Consider the following 18953-nt stretch of genomic DNA (forward strand, 5'->3'; position numbering starts at 1 on the left):
TGTGTTTTATGACACAAAAGGTTTGTCTTAGTGAGTGTTCTATGTGAACTTGAGAAGACTGTGTATCCTGCTATTGTTGAATGAAGTGTTCTGTAAATGTCAATTAGATCTAATTGATTGATGGTGCTATTCAGCTCAACTATATCCTGACTGATTTTCTGTTGACTAGATATTATTTCAATTACTGATCAAAGCGTGTTGAAGTCTCTACAATAATGGATTTGTCAGTTTTCGCCTCATGTTTTTGACACTCTGTTGTTAGGCACATACACATTGAACATTGTTATGTCTTCTTGGAGAATTGACCCCTTTATCATTATGTAATGCCCCTCTTTATCCCTGATCATTTTCCTTACTCTGAAGTCAGCTTTGTCTGAAATTAATATGTGTATTTATAGCTTTCTTTTTATTAGAGTTAGAATGGTATATCTGTCTCCATCTTTTTACTTTAAATCTACCTATGTCTTTATATTTAAAGTGTTTCTCATAGACAATATATAGTTGAGTCTTGTTTTTTCATCCATTATGACAGTCTCTGTCTTTTAACTTGTGTATTTAGACCATTCACATTCAAAGTGATTGTTGATATAACTAGATTAATATCTACTATATTTTTAACTTTTCTATTTATTGCCATTTTCTTTGTTTCTTTCTTTGTCTTCCATTCTTTTTCTGCCTTCTCTGGTTTTAATCAAATGTTTTGTATGACTCCATTTTCTCTCCTCTCTTAGCATATCAATTACACTTATTTAAAAAGAAAATTTTTTTTTTGATGAAGATTAGCCCTGAGCTAACATCTGCTGCCAATCCTGCTCTATTTGCTGAGGAAGACTGGCCCTTAGCTAACATTTGTGCTGATCTTCCTCTACTTTATATGTGGGACGCCTACCACAACATGGTGTGCCAGGCAATGCCATGTCCGCACCCGGGATCCGAACCAGTGAACCCCGGGCCGCCCAAGTGGAACATGCGCACTTAACTGCTGTGCCACTGGGCCGGCCCCAAAAAGAAAATTTTTTAGTGGTTGCCTGAGAGTTTGAAGTATACATTTATAACTTATCCAAGTCCACTTTCAAATAACATTATACAGCTTCACAAGTAGTGCAAATACCTTATTGCAGAGTATTCCCAATTACTCCCCCTCATCCTTTATAACATTGCTGTCATTTGTTTCTCTTATTCATAAGCTATAATCACTGAATACAGTGTTGCTATTATTACTTTGAGCAAACTGTTTTCTGTTAAATCGGTTAAGAATGAGTAAAAGATTTTATTTTACTTTCATTTATTCCTTCTCTAATGTGCTTCCTTTCTTTATGTAGATCCAAGTTTCTGACCTGCATCATTTTCCTTCTCTGAAGAACTTCTTTGAACATTTCTTACAGGCCAAGTCTACTGGCAACAAATTCCATCAATTTTTTTTTTCTGTCTGAGCAAGTCTTTATTTCTCCTTCATTTTTGAAGGATAGTGTTTCTGGATACAGAATTCTAGCTTGGTGGGCTTTTTTCTTTCAACACTGTAAATATTTCACTGCACTCTCTTCTTACTTGAATGGTTTCTGAAGAAAAGCCAACATAATCCTTCTCCTTGTTCTTCTACAGGTAAAGTGTTTTTCCCCTTCTAGCTTCTTTAAAGATTGTCTCTTTGTCTTTGATTTTCTCCTGTTTGAATATGATATGCCCAGGGGTTGACTTTTTCATATTTTCTTACTTGATGTTCTCTGAGCTTTCTGGATCTGAGATTTGGTGTCTGTCGTTACTTCTTAAAAATTCTCATCCTTCATTACTTCAAGTATTTTTTTCTGTTCCTTCATCTCTTCTCCTTCTGGTGTTTCCATTATGTGTATGTTACACTATTTGTAATTGTCCCACAATCTTTGGATATTCTGTTCCATCTTTTTTATTTTTTTTTTCTCTTTGCATTTCATTTAGGAAGTTTCTGTTGACATACCTTCAAATTCACTGATCTTTTACCATCAAAGGCATTCTTTTATTGCCTTTTTTGATAACCAACTTTATTTATTTTTTCAATCCAATTTATTTAAACTAAGAAAAACCAGTTCACCTATTTCTCCCACCCCAACCCCTTCCTCTAGGAACCACCAATCTGTTCTCTGTATCTATGAATTTGACTTACTTATTTTTACTTTTTATTTTTTATTTATTTATTTTTTTTGGTGGTGAAGATTGGCCCTGAGTTAACATCTGTTGTCAATCTTCCTCTTTTTGCTTGAGGAAGACTGTCCCTGAACTAAAATCTGAGCCAGACTTCCTCTATTTGGTATGTTTGACACTGCCACAGCATGGCTTGAGCCATGTGTAGGCCCAGATCCAGGATCCAAACCTGCAAACCCCAGGCTGCCAAAGTGGAGTGCATGAACTTAACTGCTACACCACAGGCTGGCCCCTGATTTATTTATTTTTAGATTCCACATATAAGAGAGACCATATGGTATTTGACTTTCTCTGTCTGACTTATTTCACTTGGCATAATGCCTTCAAAGTCCATCCATGTTGTCACAAATGGCAACATTTCATTCTTTTTTATGGTTGAGTAATATTCCATATATATATATATATATATATATATATATATGTGTGTGTGTGTGTGTGTATATATATATATATATATATACACCACAATTTATTTATCCATTCATTCATTGATGGACACTTAGGTTGTTTCCATATCTTGACTATTGTAAATTATGCTGCAATGAACATGGGGGTGCCTATATATTTTTGAGTTAGTGTTTTTGTTTTCTTCAAATAGGTACCCAGAAGTGGAATTGCTGGATCATATGGTAGTTCTACTTTTAATTTTTTGAGGAACCTCTGTACTGTTGTTCATTGTGGCTGCACCAATTTACATCCCCACCAACAGCGTACAGGGTTCCCTTTTCTCCACATTCTTGCCAACACTTGTTATTTCTTGTCTTTTTGATAATAGCCATTCTGACAGGTGTGAAGTGATACCTCATTGTGGTTTTGATTTGCATTTCCCTGATGATTAGCGATGTTGAGCACCTTTTCATGTATCTCTTGGCCAGCTGTATATCTTCTTTGGAAAAATGTCTATTGGGATCCTCTGCCCATTTTTTAATCCGATTGTTTGTTTGCTATTGAGTTGTATGAGTTCTTTATAATTTTGGGGTATTAGCCCTTTATCAGATATATGATTTTCAAGCATTTTTTCCCATTCAGTAGTTTGCCTTTTCATTTTGTTGATAGTTTCCTTTGCTGTGAAGAAGATTTTTAGATTGATGTAGTCCCACTTGCTTATTTTTGCTTTTGTTGTTTTTTGCTTTTGGTGTCAGATTCAAAATATCTTTACCAAGGCCTATGTCAAGGAATTTACCATGTATATTTTGTTCTAGGCGTTTTATGGTTTTAAGTCTTACATTCAAGTCTTTAATCCATTTTGAGTTAATTTTTGTATATGGTGTCAAAAAGTGGTCCACTTTCATTCTTTTGCATGTGGCTGTCCAATTGTCTCAGCAACATTTATTGAAGAGACTGTGCTTTTCCAATTGTATATTCTTGGCTCCTTTATCATAAATTAATTGACCATATGTGCATAGGTTTATTTCTACACTCCCTATTCTGTTCCATTGGTCTATGTGTGTTTTTATGCCAATATCATACTGTTTTAATTACTATATCTTTGTAATATAGTTTGAAATTAGGGAGCATGATGCCTCCAGCTTTGTTCTTCTTTCTGAAGATTGCTTTGGCTATTTGAGGTCTTTTATGGTTCCATACAATTTTTAGGATTGTTTGTTCTATTTCTGTGAAAAAAATGCCTTTGGAATTTTGATGGGATTGCATTAAATCTGTATATTGTTTGGGTAGTATGGACATTTTAACAGTACTAATTCTTCCCATCCATGCGCATGGAGTATCTTTCCATTTATTTGTATCTTTTTAAATTTCTTTCTTTAGTGTCTCATACTTTTCAATATACAAGTCTTTTACCTCCTTGGTTAAATTTATTCCTACATATTTTACTCTTTTTGATGCAATTATAAATGGAATTGTTTTCTTAATTTCTCATTCTGGTAGTTCGTTATTGGTGTATAGAAATGCAATAGATTTTTGTGTATTGATTTTGTATCCTGCAACTTTACTGAATTTGTTTATTAGTTAAAACAATTTTTTATGGAGCCTTTAACATTTTCTATGTATAATGTCATGTCATCTGCAAATGGTGACAGTTTTACTTCTTCCTTTCTAATTTGGATGCCTTTTATTTCTTTTTCTTGCTTAATTGCTCTGGCTGGGACTTCCAATGCTGTGTTGAATAAAAGTGGCAAGAGTGGGCATTCTTGTCTTTTCCAGATCTTAGAGGAAAAGCTTTCAGCTTTCTACTGTTGAATATGATGTTAGCTGTGGACTTGTCATATATGGCCTTTATTATGTTGAGGTATGTTCCCTCTATAACCACATTGTTGAGAGTTTTTATCATAAATCAATGTTGAATTTTGTCAAATGCTTTTTCTGCATCTATTGAGATGATCATATGATTTTTATCCTTCATTTTGTTAATGTGGTGTATCACATTGACTGATTTTGCAGATGTTGAACCATCCTTGCACCCCTGGAATAAATCCCTCTTGATCATGGTGTATGATCCTTTTAATGTATTATTGAATTTGGTTTACCAACATTTTTTTGAGGATATTTGCATTTATATTCATCAAGAATATTGGCCTGTGATTTTCTTTTCTTGTGGCATCCTTGTCTGGTTTTGGTATGAGGGTAATGCTAGCTTCATATTTTTGGGAACAGTTTCAAAAGGATTGATGTTAATTCTTGTTTGAAATTTTGGTAGAATTTACCAGTGAAGCCATCTGGTCCTAGACTTTTGTTTGTTGAGGTGTTTTTGATTAGTTTTTGATTATTGGTTCAATCTCCTTACTAGTAATTAGTCTGTTCAGATTTTCTATTTCATCATGGTTCAGTTTTGGTTGGTTGTATGTTTCTTGGAATTTATTCATTTCTTCTAGGTTGTTCAGTTTGTTGGCATATAATTGTTTATAGTAGTCTCTTATGATCCTTTGTATTCCTATGGTATCAGTTGTAACATCTCCTCTTTCATTTCTGATTTTATTTATTTGAGTCCTCTTTCTTTTTTTCTTGGTGAGTCTAGCTAAAGATTTGTCACTTTTGTTCATCTTTTCAAAGAACCAGCTCTTGTTTCAGTGTTTAGTTTTGATTTTTAGAATTTCTTTTTTTGTACATCTTTTTTTTTAGAGTAGTTTTATATTCATAGCAAAATTGAGAAGAAAGTAGAGACATTTCCCATATATACTCTGGCCCCACACATGCAAAGCCTTCCCTAATTATCAACATCCCCCACCAGAGTGGTACATTGGTTACAAGTGATGAACCTACATTGCCACATCATAATCACCCGGAGTCCATAATTTACATTACATTCCACTCTTGGTGTTGTACATTCCTTGGGTTTGGAAAAATGTGTAATGACAAGGATCCATCATTGTAGCATCATACTGAATATTTACCCTGACCTAAAAATCCTCTGCTTCACCTATTCATCCCTCACCCCCCAACTTCTAATAACCACTAATCCTTTTACTGTCTCTATAGTTTTGCCTTTTCCAGAATGTCATATGATTGGAATCATATAGAATGTAGCCTTTTCAGACTGGCCTCTTTCACTTAGTAATATGCATTTTAGGTTCTTCCATGTCTTTTCATGGCTTGATAGCTCATTTCTTTTTAGTGCTGAATAATATTCCATTGTCTAGATGTACCACACTTTATCCATTCTCTTACTGAAGGACATCTTGCTTGTTTCCAAGTCTTGGCAACCATGAATAAAGCTGCTACAAACACGTGTGAGCCAGTTTTCGTGTGGACATAAGTTTTCACTTCCTTTGGGTAAATACCAAGGAGCATGACTGCTGGATTGTATGGTAAGAGTATGTTTAGTTTTGTAAGAAACCAACAACTGTCTTCCCAAGTGGTTGTACCATTTTGCATTCCTACCAGGAATGAGAGTTCTTGCTGCTCCACATCCTCACCAGCATTTGGTGTTGTCAGTGTTTCAGATTTTGGCCATTCTAATAGATATGTAGTGGTATGTCATTGTTTTAATTTGTATTTCTCTAATGAAATACGATGTGGAACATCTTTTTATATGCTTTTTTGCCATCCGTATATCTTTTCTGATGAGGTGTGTCTGTTAAGGTCTTTGGCCCATTTTTTAGTTGCCTTGTTTGTTTTCTTATTGTTTCTTTTAATATTTTGGATAACAGTCCTTGATCAGGTATGTGTTTTGCAAATATTTTCTGCCAGTCTGTGGCTTGTCTTCTCATTCTCTTGATGCATTTTGTTTTCAGTCTATTTTTCTTTCTGTTGTTCAGATGGCATAATTTTTTATTGTTCTGTCTTCAAGTTCACTGATTTTTTCTTCTGTCCCTTCCATTCTGCTGTTGAGCCTATCCATTGAGTTTTTTATGTTGGTTATTGTATTTTACTTCTTAAATTTCCATTTTGTTATATCTATCTTCTATTTCTGTGTCAAATCTTTCTCTTTTTTTCTCCAATTTTATTTCTCTGTCTATTTCTTTGCTGAGCCTTTTGTTTGTTGGGAGGTTTTGATTACAGGTTCAATCTCTTATGAGTAATCAGGCTGTTCAGATTTTCTCTTTCATGATGATGCAATCTTGGTAGGTTGTATGTTTCTACAAAACTTACCCATTTCTTCTAGTTTGTCCAATTTGTTGGCATACAATTGTTCATAGTAGTCTCTTACAATCCTTTGTATTTTTTTTCTTTTCGGATGTACATCATATTTCGAATTCTGTGTACATGACATCATGTTCACCACCCAAAAACTAATTATAGTCCATACCCTCACATGTGAGCCTAATCACCCCTTTTGCCCTCGCCTCTTCCCCTTCCCCTATGGTAACCACCCATCCAATCTCCAATGCTATGTGTTTTTTTGTCGCCATTTTTATCTTCTACTTATGAGTGAGATCATATGGTATCTGACTTTCTCCCTCTGACTTATTTCACTCAGCATAATACCCTCAAGGTCCATCCATGTTGTCACAAATGGCCGGATTTCATCATTTCTTATGGCTGAGTAGTATTCCATCGTGTATAAATACCACATCTTCTTTATCCATTCATCCCTTGATGGGCACCTAGGTTGCTTCCATGTCTTGGCTATTGTGTATAATGCTGAAATGAACATAGGGGTGCAAGTATCTTTATGCCTGTGTGTTTTCAAGTTCTTTGGATAACTACCCAGCAGTGGAATAGCTAGATCATGTGGTAGATCTATCCTTAATTTTCTGAGGAAACTCCATACTGCTTTCCATAGTGGCTGCACCAGTTTGCACTGCCACCAGCAGTGAACAAGGGTTCCCTTCTCTCCACATCCTCTCCAACATGTGTTGTTTGCTGTATTGTTAATTATAGCCATTCTGACCAGAGTGAGGTGATACCTCATTGTAGTTTTGATTTGCATTTCCCTGATAGCTAATGATGTTGAGCATCTTTTCATATGCCTGTTAGCCATCCGTATATCTTCTTTGGAGAAATCTCTGTTCAGATCTTTTGCCCATTTTCTAATTGGATTGTTTGTTTTTTTGTTGTTGAGCTGTATTAGTTCATTGTATATTTTGGATATTAACCCCTTATCTGATATATGGTTTGCAAATATCTTCTCCCAATTGTTAGGTTGTCTTTTTGTTTTGTTGATGGTTTCCTTTGCTGTACAGAAGCTTTTTAGTTTGATGTAGTCCCATTTGTTCATTTTTTATTTTGTTTCCCTTGCCCAGTCAGACGTGGGACTTGAAAATATGCTGCTCAGACCAATGTCAAAGAGCGTACTGCCTATGTTTTCTTCTAGAAGTCTCATGGTTTTGGGTTTTACATTCAAGTCTCTAATCCATTTTGAGTTGATTTTTGTGCATAGTGTAAGGGAATGTTCTACTTTCATTCTTTTGCATGTGGCTGTCCAGTTTTCACAACACAATTTATTGAAGAGACTCTCCTTTCTCCATCATATGCTGTTGGCTACCTTGTCAAATATTAGCTGTCCATAAACACGTGGGTTTACTTCTGGGCTCTCAATTCTGTTCCACTGATCTGTGTGTCTGTTTTTGTGCCAGTACCATCCTGTTTTGGTTACTATGGCTTCATAGTATAATTTGAAATCAGGGAGCATGATACCTCCAGCTTTGTTCTTTTTTCTCAGGAATCCTTTGGCTATTCGGGGTCTTTTGTTGTTCCATATAAATTTTAGGATTCTTTGTTCTATTTCTGTAAAAGATGTTGTTGGAACTTTGATAGGGATTGCATTGAATCTATAGATTGCTTTAGGAAGTATGGACATTTTAACAATGTTAATTCTTCCAATCCAAGAGCAAGGAATGTCTTTCCATTTCTTTGTGTCTTCTTCAATTTCTTTCAACAATGTTTTATAGTTTTTGGTGTACAGATCTTTCATCTCTTTGGTTAAGTTTATTCCTAGGTATCTTATTCTTTTTGTTGCAATTGTAAATGGGATTGTATTCTTAATTTCTCTTTCTGCTATTTCATTGTTAGTGTATAGAAACTCAACCAATTTTTGTATGTTGATTTTGTATCCCGCAAATTGACTGTATTCCTTTATTATTTCTAAAAGTGCTTTAGTGGAATCTTTAGGGTTTTCTTGGTATAAAATCATGTCATCTGCAAAGAGTAACAGTTTCACTTCTTCTTTTCCCATGTGGATCCCTTTTATTTCTTTTTCTTGCCTGATTGCTCTGGCTAGGACTTCCAATACTATGTTAAATAAGAGTGGTGACAGTGGGCATCCTTGTCTGATTCCTGTTCTTAGAGGGATAGCTTTCAGTGTTTCCCCATTGAGAATGATATTTGCTGTGGGTTTGTCATATATGGCCTTTATTATGTTGAGGTATTTTCCTTCTATACCCATTTTATTTAGAGTTTTTATCATAAATGGATGCTGTATCTTGTCAAATGCTTTCTCTGCATCTATTGAGATGATCATGTGATTTTTATTCTTCATTTTGTTAGTGTGGTGTATCACATTGATAGATTTGCAGATGTTGGACCATCCCTGCATCCCTCAAATGAAACCCACTTGATCATGATGTATGATCTTTTTAATGTATTGTTGTATTTGATTTGCTAGTATTTTGTTGAGGATTTTTGCCTCAATGTTCATTAGTGATATTGGCCTGTAATTTTCTTTTTTTGTGTTGTCCTTATCTGCTTTTGGTATCAGGATGATGTTGGCTTCATAGAAGGAGTTAGGAAGCTTCCCCTCCTCTTCAATTTTTTGGAACAGTTTGATAAGGATATGTATTAAGTCTTCTTTGAATGTTTGGTAGAATTCACCATGGAAGCCATCTGGTCCTGGACTTTTATTTTTGGGGAGGTTTTTGATTGCTGTTTCAATCTCCTTACTGGTGATCGGTCTATTCAAATTTTCTACATCTTCTTGGTCCAGTTTTGTAAGGTTGTATGTTTCTAAGAATTGATCCATTTCTTCTAGATTATCCAATGTGTTGGCATATAGCTTTTCATAGTATTCTCTTATTATCTTTTGTATTTCTGAGGTGTCCATTGTAATCTCCCCTCTTTCATTTCTGATTTTATTTATTTGAGCCTTCTCTCTGTTTTTTCTTGGTAAGTCTAGCTAAGGGTTTGTCAATTTTGTTTATCTTCTTGAAGAACCAGCTCTTGGTTTCATTAATTTTTTCTCTTTTTTTTTTGTCTCTATTTCATTCATTTCTGCTCTGATTTTTATTATTTCCTTCCTTCTGCCGATTTTGGGCTTTGTTCGTTGTTCTTTTTCCAGTACCTTTAGCTGCAGTTTTAGATTGTCTATTTGGTATTTTTCTTCTTTGTTGAGGTAGGCCTGAATTGCTATAAACTTCCCTCGTAGAACTGCTTTTGCTGTATCCCACAGATTTTGGCATGTCATGTTTTCATTTTCATTTGTCTCCAGGAATTTTTTGATTTCTTCATTGACCCAATCATTGTTCAGTAGCATTTTGTTCAATCTCCACATTTTTGTGGCTTTTCTGGTTTTCTTTCTGTAGATGATTTCCAGTTTCATACTTTTGTGGTCAGAAAAGATGCATGGTATTATTTCGATCTTCTTAAATTTATTGAGACTTGTTTTGTGGCCTAATATGTGATCAATCCTGGAGAATGTTCCATGGGCATTTGAAAAGAATGAGTATTCTGTGGTTTTGGGATGGAATGTTCTGTATATATCTACTAAGTCCATCTGGTCTAATGTGTCCTTTAAGGCCAGTTTTTCCTTGTTGATCTTCTGTTTGGATGATCTATCCATTGGTGTAAGTGGGGCGTTAAAGTCCCCTACTATTATTGTGTTACTGTCTATTTCTCCTCTTATGTCTGTTAATAATTGCTTTATATATTTAGGTGCTCTTATGTTGGGTGCATAGATATTTACAAGTGTTATATTTTCTTGTTGGATTGTTCCCTTTACCATTATGTAGTGCCCTTATTTATCTTTTATTACAGTTCTTGTTTTAAAGTGTATTTTGTCTGATATAAGTATTGCTACCCCCGCTTTCTTTTCTTTGCCATTTGCATGGAATATCTTTTTCCATCCTTTTACTTTCAGTTTGTGAGTGTCTTTAGGTCTGAAGTGTGTCTCTTGTATGCAGCATATACATGGGTCTTGTATTTTTATCCAATTGGCCACCCTATGGCATTTAATTGGAGCATTTAGTTGATTGACATTTAAAGTAGCTATTGATAAATATGTATTTATTGCCATTTTGTCACTTTTTTTTTCTGGGTGTTTTAGTAGTTCTTCTCTGTTCCTTTCTTTTTCTCTTGCTCTCTTCTCTTGTGGCTTAATGGCTATCTTTAATAATATGTTTGATTTCTTTTGTCTTACTTTTTTTCCTGCTTGTTATAGGTTTCTGATTTGTGGTTACCATGAGGATCCTATTTAATATACTATGCATATAACAGTGTATATTGAGTAGATAGACTCTTTAGCTTGACCTCTTTCTAAAAGCTCTACTTTTTCACTCCCCTCCTCCCACATTATGTTTTTCACATCATATATAGTCTCTTGTTTAGTGTGTGTCTATTCATTACCCTCTTATCATTGAAATAAGTGATTTTAGTACATTTGTCTTTTAACCTTCATATTATGTTCACAGGTAGTTGATCTGCTGCCTTTACTATATTTTTACCTTACAAGTGATTTTATTGCCTGGTTTTTTGTTATTGTTGTTTTGGGGTTTTTTGATAATTTTTTTTATCTCTATTTGTAGTCATTGCTTTCCCACTTAAATAAGTCCCTTCAGCATTTCTTGCAGAACTGGTTTCTTGGTAATAAACTCCTTTAATTTTTGCTTGTCTGGGAAGCTCTTTATCTCTCCTTCCATTCTGAATGACAACCTTGATGGATAGAGTATTCTTGGCTGTAAGTTTTTTCCTTTTAGCACTTTAAATACATCATGCCATTCTCTTCTCACCTGTAGGATCTTGACTGAGAAGTCCACTGATAGCCCGATGGGCTTCCCTTTATATGTCACTTGTGGCCTTTCTCTTGCTGCTCTTTTAGGATTCTCTCTTTGTCTTTAATTTTGGACATTTTGATTATAATATGTCTTGGTGTGGGCCTCTTTGGGCTTATCTTGTTTGGAGCTCTCTTTGCTTCCTGAACTTGGATGTCTGTTTCCTTCCTCAGGTTAGGAAAATTTTCCTCTATTATTTCTACAAATAAATTTTCTGCCCCTTTGTCTCTCTCTTCTCCTTCTGGGACCCCTATAATCCGAATGTTAGCATGCTTGATATTGTCCCAGAGTTCCCTTACATTGTTCTCATTCTGTCTAATTCTTTTTTCTCTTTTCTGTTCTGCTTGGGTGATTTCCTCTAGTCTTTCATCTAGCTCGCTGATCTGTTCTTCTGCTTCCTCTACTCTGCTATTGAGACCCTCTAGTGAATTTCTCATTTCGAGTATTGTATTCTTCATTACTGATTGTTTCTTTTTTATCTTCCAGTTCTTTGCTGATGTGCTCACTGTGTTCATCCATTCTTCTCCGCATATCTGTGAGCATCCTCATGATATTTCGTTTGAACTCTTTGTCGAGTAGGTCGCTAGTTTCTGTTTCACTTAGTCCTTTTTCTGGGGTTTTGTACTGTTCCCTTGCTTGGAAAGTATTCCTTTGCCTCCTCATTATGCCTCTTTCTCTGTGCTATTTTCTTGGTAGTAGGTGAGTCGACTAAGTCTCCTGATCTTGGAGAAGTGGTCTTATGTATGAGATGCCTTATGAGGCCCAGCAGTGTGCTTCCCTCTCGTCACCAGTCCATAAGAACCAGGAGTGACCCTTTTGTGGGCTACTTCTGTCCTTCTGCTGTGGCAGGGTTGTTCCCTCTGCAGGTACCCAGGGAGTCTGATCTTTCCTCTCCTGGTCAGCTGTTTATAAATCTGGTTTGGGGAGCTTCAGCACTGTTGGCTACAAAGTCTATCAGCACTCTCTTATTGCAGTTTTCCTCTTAATTGGGTTGGTACCCAGTGTAACTGGTTGCTAGGCTCAGGGGCGTACAGCTGTGATAGGCCTCAGGCCAACAAGGCTGTTGTCAGTTCTCTTAGGAGTGCAGCTGAGTGGGGCTAGCCCTTGGCATGGGAGCGCTCAATTGTTTCAGGCTTTGGAAGGTGGGGCTGATCCTTTTTATGTCTATTTGTGAAGCACAAGTTTTCTGCTGCTGATAAGCCTCACCCCCCACAGGACCACATACACTGTCAACACAGTCCTGGTCTGTGCACTCTTCTCAACCCCCTGGAGAGCACCCCAATGCCACACCCCAGAGGCCCCCACCTCTCCACCAGTGCCCCCCACAGTTCACCTGGTCCTCACACAGGCCCTGCCCCACAGAGGCAGAAACCCTTTCCTGCCTGCAGAGAACCAAGGCACCCAGTCAATGCAGGCTGAAAAGTAGCCTGAAGGCTTGCCATTAGGTGGGGCCAGTCCCCAGGGTGGGTCACCTGTCCTGGCTGAACTGGATTAAATCTGTGCTCTAGTGGGCATGGCAGACCCCTGGGCCAACAGCCCAAGGGATGAACCCCAGTGGCCCCCACCGGTGTCCGTATCAGCATGCCTGGACCAGCTCAGAACAATGGCCCCCACCAATGTCTCAGTCTCCAGAGAGGTCCCTCCTCTCACCAAGATGCCCCCAGAGCCAACCAGGTGAGTCTTGTTTCACCAAAGGACTGTCAGCCTTCTCTCTGGTGATTTTAGGTTGCAGCAATGAGTGAGTTTGTGCATGGGCCCTTTAAGACCCGGGTCTTTTCGGCTTTCGGCCGATAGCTTTTCTGGGGGTGTCCCTGCTGCAGTCAATAGCCAGCAAAGCCAGACAGTAAGACCCCCGTCTCAGTTGGGCTGAGTCCGAAGGATGCTTATAGCCGTATCGCCCCCACTCCGGACCTCACTCCTCCAGGGAGGGCTGCATACCTTAGGGTGGCTCCCGCCTGGCCAGCTGAGAAGCTCCGCTGCTCCCAAAGGTGGCTTTTTTCCTCTCCATCGGTAATTACTGCCTCTTCTGCCTTCATCAGGACTGTCCCTCGTCGTGGGGGTTCTTCTTATCCAGTTTTCAGTTTTCAATCCAGGGTAATTTTTCCAAAAATTGTTGTAACCTGGTTGTGTTCGTGGGAGGAGATGAGTTCAACATCTGCTCACACCGCCATCTTGATGAGATCTCAATCCTTTGTATTTCTGAAGTATCAGTTGTAACTTCTCCTCTTTCATTTCTGATTTTATTTATTCTCCTCTCCCCTTGCCAGAAACACAAGAGAATTCTTCTCCAGTCTTCACAGTGAGAATCTGATAGGGCTCGTGAAGGTAAAACTCATGAAAGTGGGGAACCACCCAAGACTGGGACCCCTTGGAGTTTTTAGGTCTTAAGCTAATTCACACTGAGCCTCTTGCAGTCTGTCAATTACAGTTGTAAAGTGTTCTTACTGATACTTCAGCTGCAAGCTTCTGCTCCTGGTAAGCTATGGTTCTCTGTATCTACCTGTCTGTCTCTCCATCTTTCAGACGAGCAGTTTGCCTTGTAACCTCAATTCTCTGATGGATCTAAAAAGTGTTGATTTTAAGTTTGTTCAAGTTTTTTCTTGTGAGTATGAGAATGACCAGTTCCAAGCTCTGGATATGTCAAACCAGAAACTGGAAGTATATACATTTATTTTTAAATTTTCAAAACACATCTAGAATAAATTAATCTTTCTGAGTTTTTGGCTAACCTTAAAATACCTGTGAGCTGTGTGACCTTGTACAATTTCTTTAATCCATCTCTTCACCTATAAAACAAGTATAATATACCTACTCTGCTGGATTGTTATAAGACCTAATTGAGATAGGTAAAGCAACTAACACAGTGCATGGCTCATATATGTTTAATAAATGTTAGCTTTAGTTATTATGGCATTTATCTTCATCAGAATCCTAATCCTTAAAAACAGACAAAATATATAGTATTACCCAATTTAGAATAAGAAGAATCATAAGAAAAGGGTCTCTTTCCCTATGGTCAGTTTGTGGTTGAGTCAGGACCAGAATCTGGCTAGGACTGCTGCTGGCTTCCATGGCCCTGATGCTGTTACAGTACCCCTGTTTCTTAATGCCAGATAGCAAATTGCCTGCCCACATTTATTGAAATCTGTCAGATCTCAATTTTACTCCTATGAGAGCAGTCCCAGGGACTACACAGCTGTCTGTCCCACTCTGATGCATTTGTGGGTTTGCCTGCAGAAAGCATGATGGTTACAAATAGAAGGGATTAGAATGATATAGAAATGCAGCCTGTTATCATAGAAACAGACATGTGACACTCGTAGTGCTCTAAGTAGGTGTGAAAAAGGTTCTGAGGCATATAGAGAAAATAAGTCAATATGTCTAAAAGGTTATAGAACTCAGCAGAGGTTACTGCTTTTGCTTTGGGTCAAGATGCTCATATCTAGTATGGGATAGTTCTAGCTCCCTGGCATTATCTCTCTAGAAGCTGGAAAACTACAGTGGCCTCAAGCAAAAGAAATGGGTATGGTAGATATAGAGCCAGGGCTTAGAGGTCCACGTTGAAACTCATAAGAATTATTTATTGGCCATGGTGAGCTATATTAGAACAAGAAGGAACTCCTATACTGCTGTGATGATGTACTCACTAACACTTGTGGGAAATGTGATGCAATCTAATGGCAATCTTGTCTATACTTGTTTAGCCTCATTTTTTTCCAAGGGATCTGCCAAATGTCCACTGAGTAGATGCTCTCCTTCAGCGTTTCTGTGACACAAGAAGGAGTGGAGGAAAAGCCTGGCTTTGAGCCCCTGTTGCTCTCAGCACTCTTCATATCATGGTCATTTTGGAAAATAAAAATAAAAATTTTAGTTAGCTCCCTACCTCACTCTGTATACCAAAATCTGTACTAGATTAAAGATTTAAATATTAAAAAATGAAATCATAAAAGAACTAGAAAAAATAGTTACCTATACAATGCTGATATATCCATATTAAAAATGATTATATAGAAATGTAGCTACTGACAGAAAAAAGTTATCAAACAACATTTTTATTTGATCCTACTTTTAAAAAATACATATTTATATGCATAGAAAATTTCTAGATATGCATAAAAATATTAATAGTGGTTAATTGTGGGTAGTTTAATAAGCTATTTTTTCTTTTTGCTCTCCTTTTTTATGAACTATGCATGCATTTATGTACATATAATGAATAGATATTTATGGTATAAAAGTAATAGAAGTTTGGGGCCAGCCCCATGGCATAGTGGTTAAGTTCATTGCGCTCCACTTCAGCGCCCCAGGTCCGTGGGTTCAGATACTGGGCACGGGCCTACACCACTCGTCAGCCATGCTGTGGTAGCAACCCACATATAAAGTGGAGGAAGATTAGCATGGATGTTAGCTCAGGGCTGATCTTCCTCAAGTAAAAAAAGAGGGAGATTGGCAACAGATGTTAGCTCAGGACTAATCTTCCTCAGCAAAATAAATAAATAAATAAAAGTTTAAAAAAATGTTTAAACCTCCCTTTCCCTCTTTTCACATGTGGATTTGGGTCAAACTTCCTCTGGGAAGTTTTTTTTCTCACCTAGCCAGTATAATTCCTTAAGTCTCCCCTCTAGTATTTTCCTATCCAGCTGTAAGTTCTTTGAGGATGGAGTTGTGTTTCATTATTTACTGTGCTACCTTCCATAGGCGTGCTCAGTAAGGACTGGTTGCTTGGTCATGGTCTGATTTCCTCAAAGCCTGCTTTGAAGTCTGATGTAACAATGCTAACCCTTTAACCAGCTGAAATTGTCAGAAACTTGGCCAGGGCCAGTCTCTGCTCCTTCCAGCACAACTTGTCTATGAGGGCAATGTGGCTGCAATGGCTGTCATCCCACTGCTCTTCTAGGCTGAGGTGGCTGATGGGACTGGGCCTTTCTATGTAAATCCTTCCCCAAATAACCTTCTTGTTCAAGGAGGTAGCCCTTCTCAGGTTGAGTTGCTGCCTCTTAGTCAGTAGTATCTATGTAGCTGTGCTTCCTTTCCAGAACCTCCATGCACATTCTCAAGAACTCTCAATGCTGTTTAAAAAAAAAAAAATAAAGGATAAGCAGCAAAGAAAGAAGACAAAGGAGTGGGAGGAGAGAAAAGGAGAAAAAACAATGATAATAGAATGGAGATTCATGACCTTAAGTGCAGCAGGTTGCTAAACCCAAACTAAAATAACCCCTGCACATAATAATACCTACTGTTAGACATGAAATTAGTTTGTCAGGGAAGTCTACACAGGCATTGGTTTTCCAGGTACCTGTGCAAGCTCTGATGGTCACACTGGCAGCCTTCCACGTTAGAGACTTTATTGACTTCTGACTGACCCTGCTCGGGTAGAACATCTGATAGAGCCTGCTCTTAGAGGTAAAGATCATTTCAGGCTTGTTGCAAGGATAAAATGAGATGATAGATGGAAACAGGGCTTATAAACTATAAAACAATATACAAATGCTTGGTGTTCTTTTTGTAAGTTCCTGAGGACAACGATAGTGGTTTAATATTGTCCAATAGAGTCTTCATGGGAGTTTGGAACAGATTTTAAATCTCTATATCTAAAGAAAATCAAATCTACCTACAGAATGAAGAGAATTGAGTCCCCAGGAGGAAAAAACATGTCTGGGAGATACATAAACTGTGTATGTCTGGGGAGTGGTTGTCACCTAACTATATGAGAAAAGCCTTGTGCTTTCTGAGAGCCCTCAACTGATTAGAATTGTTTTCTTTAGAAATAATTCCCCCAAAAAGGCTTGTGATTTCATTGTCGATGAAACTGTTGACACTTCTTTTAAAGTGTTTGTTAACTTATGGTAAATTACAGTGGGAGTGTATGTGGCCCCACATGAATGTATTATGGTTGCACTGTTTTAATAACTAACAATCTAAATCACAATAAGGAAGAGACTAAAAGGTAAACTGCTGCTGCTCTGCTCCTTCCATGAAAATGACCCTTTTTTCCTTCCAGCTGCAACACATGAGACTTCATGTTGGTTCCTCACCAGAATGCATGACTCTTCAATCTCGGGACTCGCAGAATTAATGGAATGCCGTCCTAAGGTTGTTGAGTTCTGCGTTTCTGGGCATTTCATCTCTGTGGGGAAGTACCCATTCCTTCACGCGAAAGACTGAGCCTGAAAGATGTTTCTCCCTAGAGAAGAGTCTTGTAACTTTCTTGTTACAACAGCCAGAAAACAGTCAGAAACAGACTAGGGAGGTTTAATAGTTAGGAAATACCTTGCCAATAACATGACCCTTGGTGTGGGGCTCCCTCAAATTTGCAGTGTCTTGGGGGGGTCCCTCCTGTGACTGTCTTAGAGAATGAACACTTTCTGTTAATTTCAAGTGACTTAATTTTCTATTTTCTTTTTTAACAGGTCCAGTTAAAAACAAGAAAAAGGGTAAGTTAAGCTCTTGATTTTGTAAAATTACTGTCATGTCATGTCTTTTCTAAAATTAGAAGAAAAAAATTAAGGGAGTAGGATTTTTATATTATATCCTTTCAATGCTGGTTGTCCACTATTTTTCTCAATCACATGTGATCTTGAGTATTGTAGCTTCCAAGGAAAAAGAAATAGAAATCGTTTTTCAGTGATGATCCATGAAAGATAGAATTGCTTCTCTAGCAACATGTGAAAGTTGTTTTGGTTTTTCTTTCTTGCTCCCTCTTGTGTACTGTTTAGTTTACATCTCTTTCCTTCATTCTTCCTTACTCTTTCCCCTGCCCTTCTCCTTTATCTTTTTTTCCCTTCCTTTATCATATCAGTAATCAGGTATGAATGAAGTCCTGAGACAGCTTGTAGGGACTAGATATGCTACCTCCTGAGAGATGACAGTACCCTATTTCTTGGCCTAAAAGCCATCCCTACCCTATTTCCCAAATAGTCAGGGAAGGTATTTCTTGCTTTGAGGTTTCAATATAAAGAAGCTTCTAGTTGAATGGGTCCATTGTGCCTTGTTGGGTCAGTAAGTCTCCAGTGTACTTGCAATGGGACTGGCTCAAGAGCTTGTACAAGTACTTGCTTACTTGAAGAGGAAAACCCAAAGATGGAACAGGTCCTAAAAGACAAGACCAGGCAAAATGATCCACTTCTTAGGACTAAAAGAACCAACTATAAAACTGGTTTTAAGTATCCATTCATTTCTGTGTTCTGACATGGAAGGAAAATAGACTGGAATTAATTGTTTTTCTTTAAAATGCTTTAAGTGAAATGATTCTGTCTGTTAAGATTTCTGGACCTTCATAGAGTGGATTATCAACCCCAGACTAGGCCAAAAAGACTGGCTTCAGCCACCACCTGCCACTTCTCTGAGCACTAGGGTAGTCTGGTGGCTCGAGGTACCATGGCTCACATGGAAAACCTG

The 18953-nt window shown here is 37.6% G+C and overlaps 1 protein-coding gene and 1 non-coding gene across 5 annotated transcripts in view; both read left to right on the plus strand.

The window, feature by feature from the left end:
* EDA (ectodysplasin A) overlaps positions 1 to 18953 on the plus strand; it is a 355239-nt gene that overhangs the window by 321087 nt on the left and 15199 nt on the right. For all 4 annotated transcript variants that reach the window (XM_014728950.3, XM_023634102.2, XM_070258716.1 and 1 more), the window contains exon 3: positions 17966 to 17989. In XM_014728950.3, coding sequence (XP_014584436.2) covers positions 17966 to 17989 — 24 coding nt within the window. The remainder of the gene's footprint in view (positions 1 to 17965; positions 17990 to 18953) is intronic.
* Positions 17568 to 17694, plus strand: MIR676 (microRNA mir-676). Its single transcript, NR_128192.1, has one exon. It is a non-coding gene; the product is annotated as a microRNA mir-676 (primary transcript).

The sequence above is a fragment of the Equus caballus genome, chromosome X (genome assembly GCF_041296265.1).
Source record: "Equus caballus isolate H_3958 breed thoroughbred chromosome X, TB-T2T, whole genome shotgun sequence".
NCBI classification, from domain to species: domain Eukaryota; kingdom Metazoa; phylum Chordata; class Mammalia; order Perissodactyla; family Equidae; genus Equus; species Equus caballus.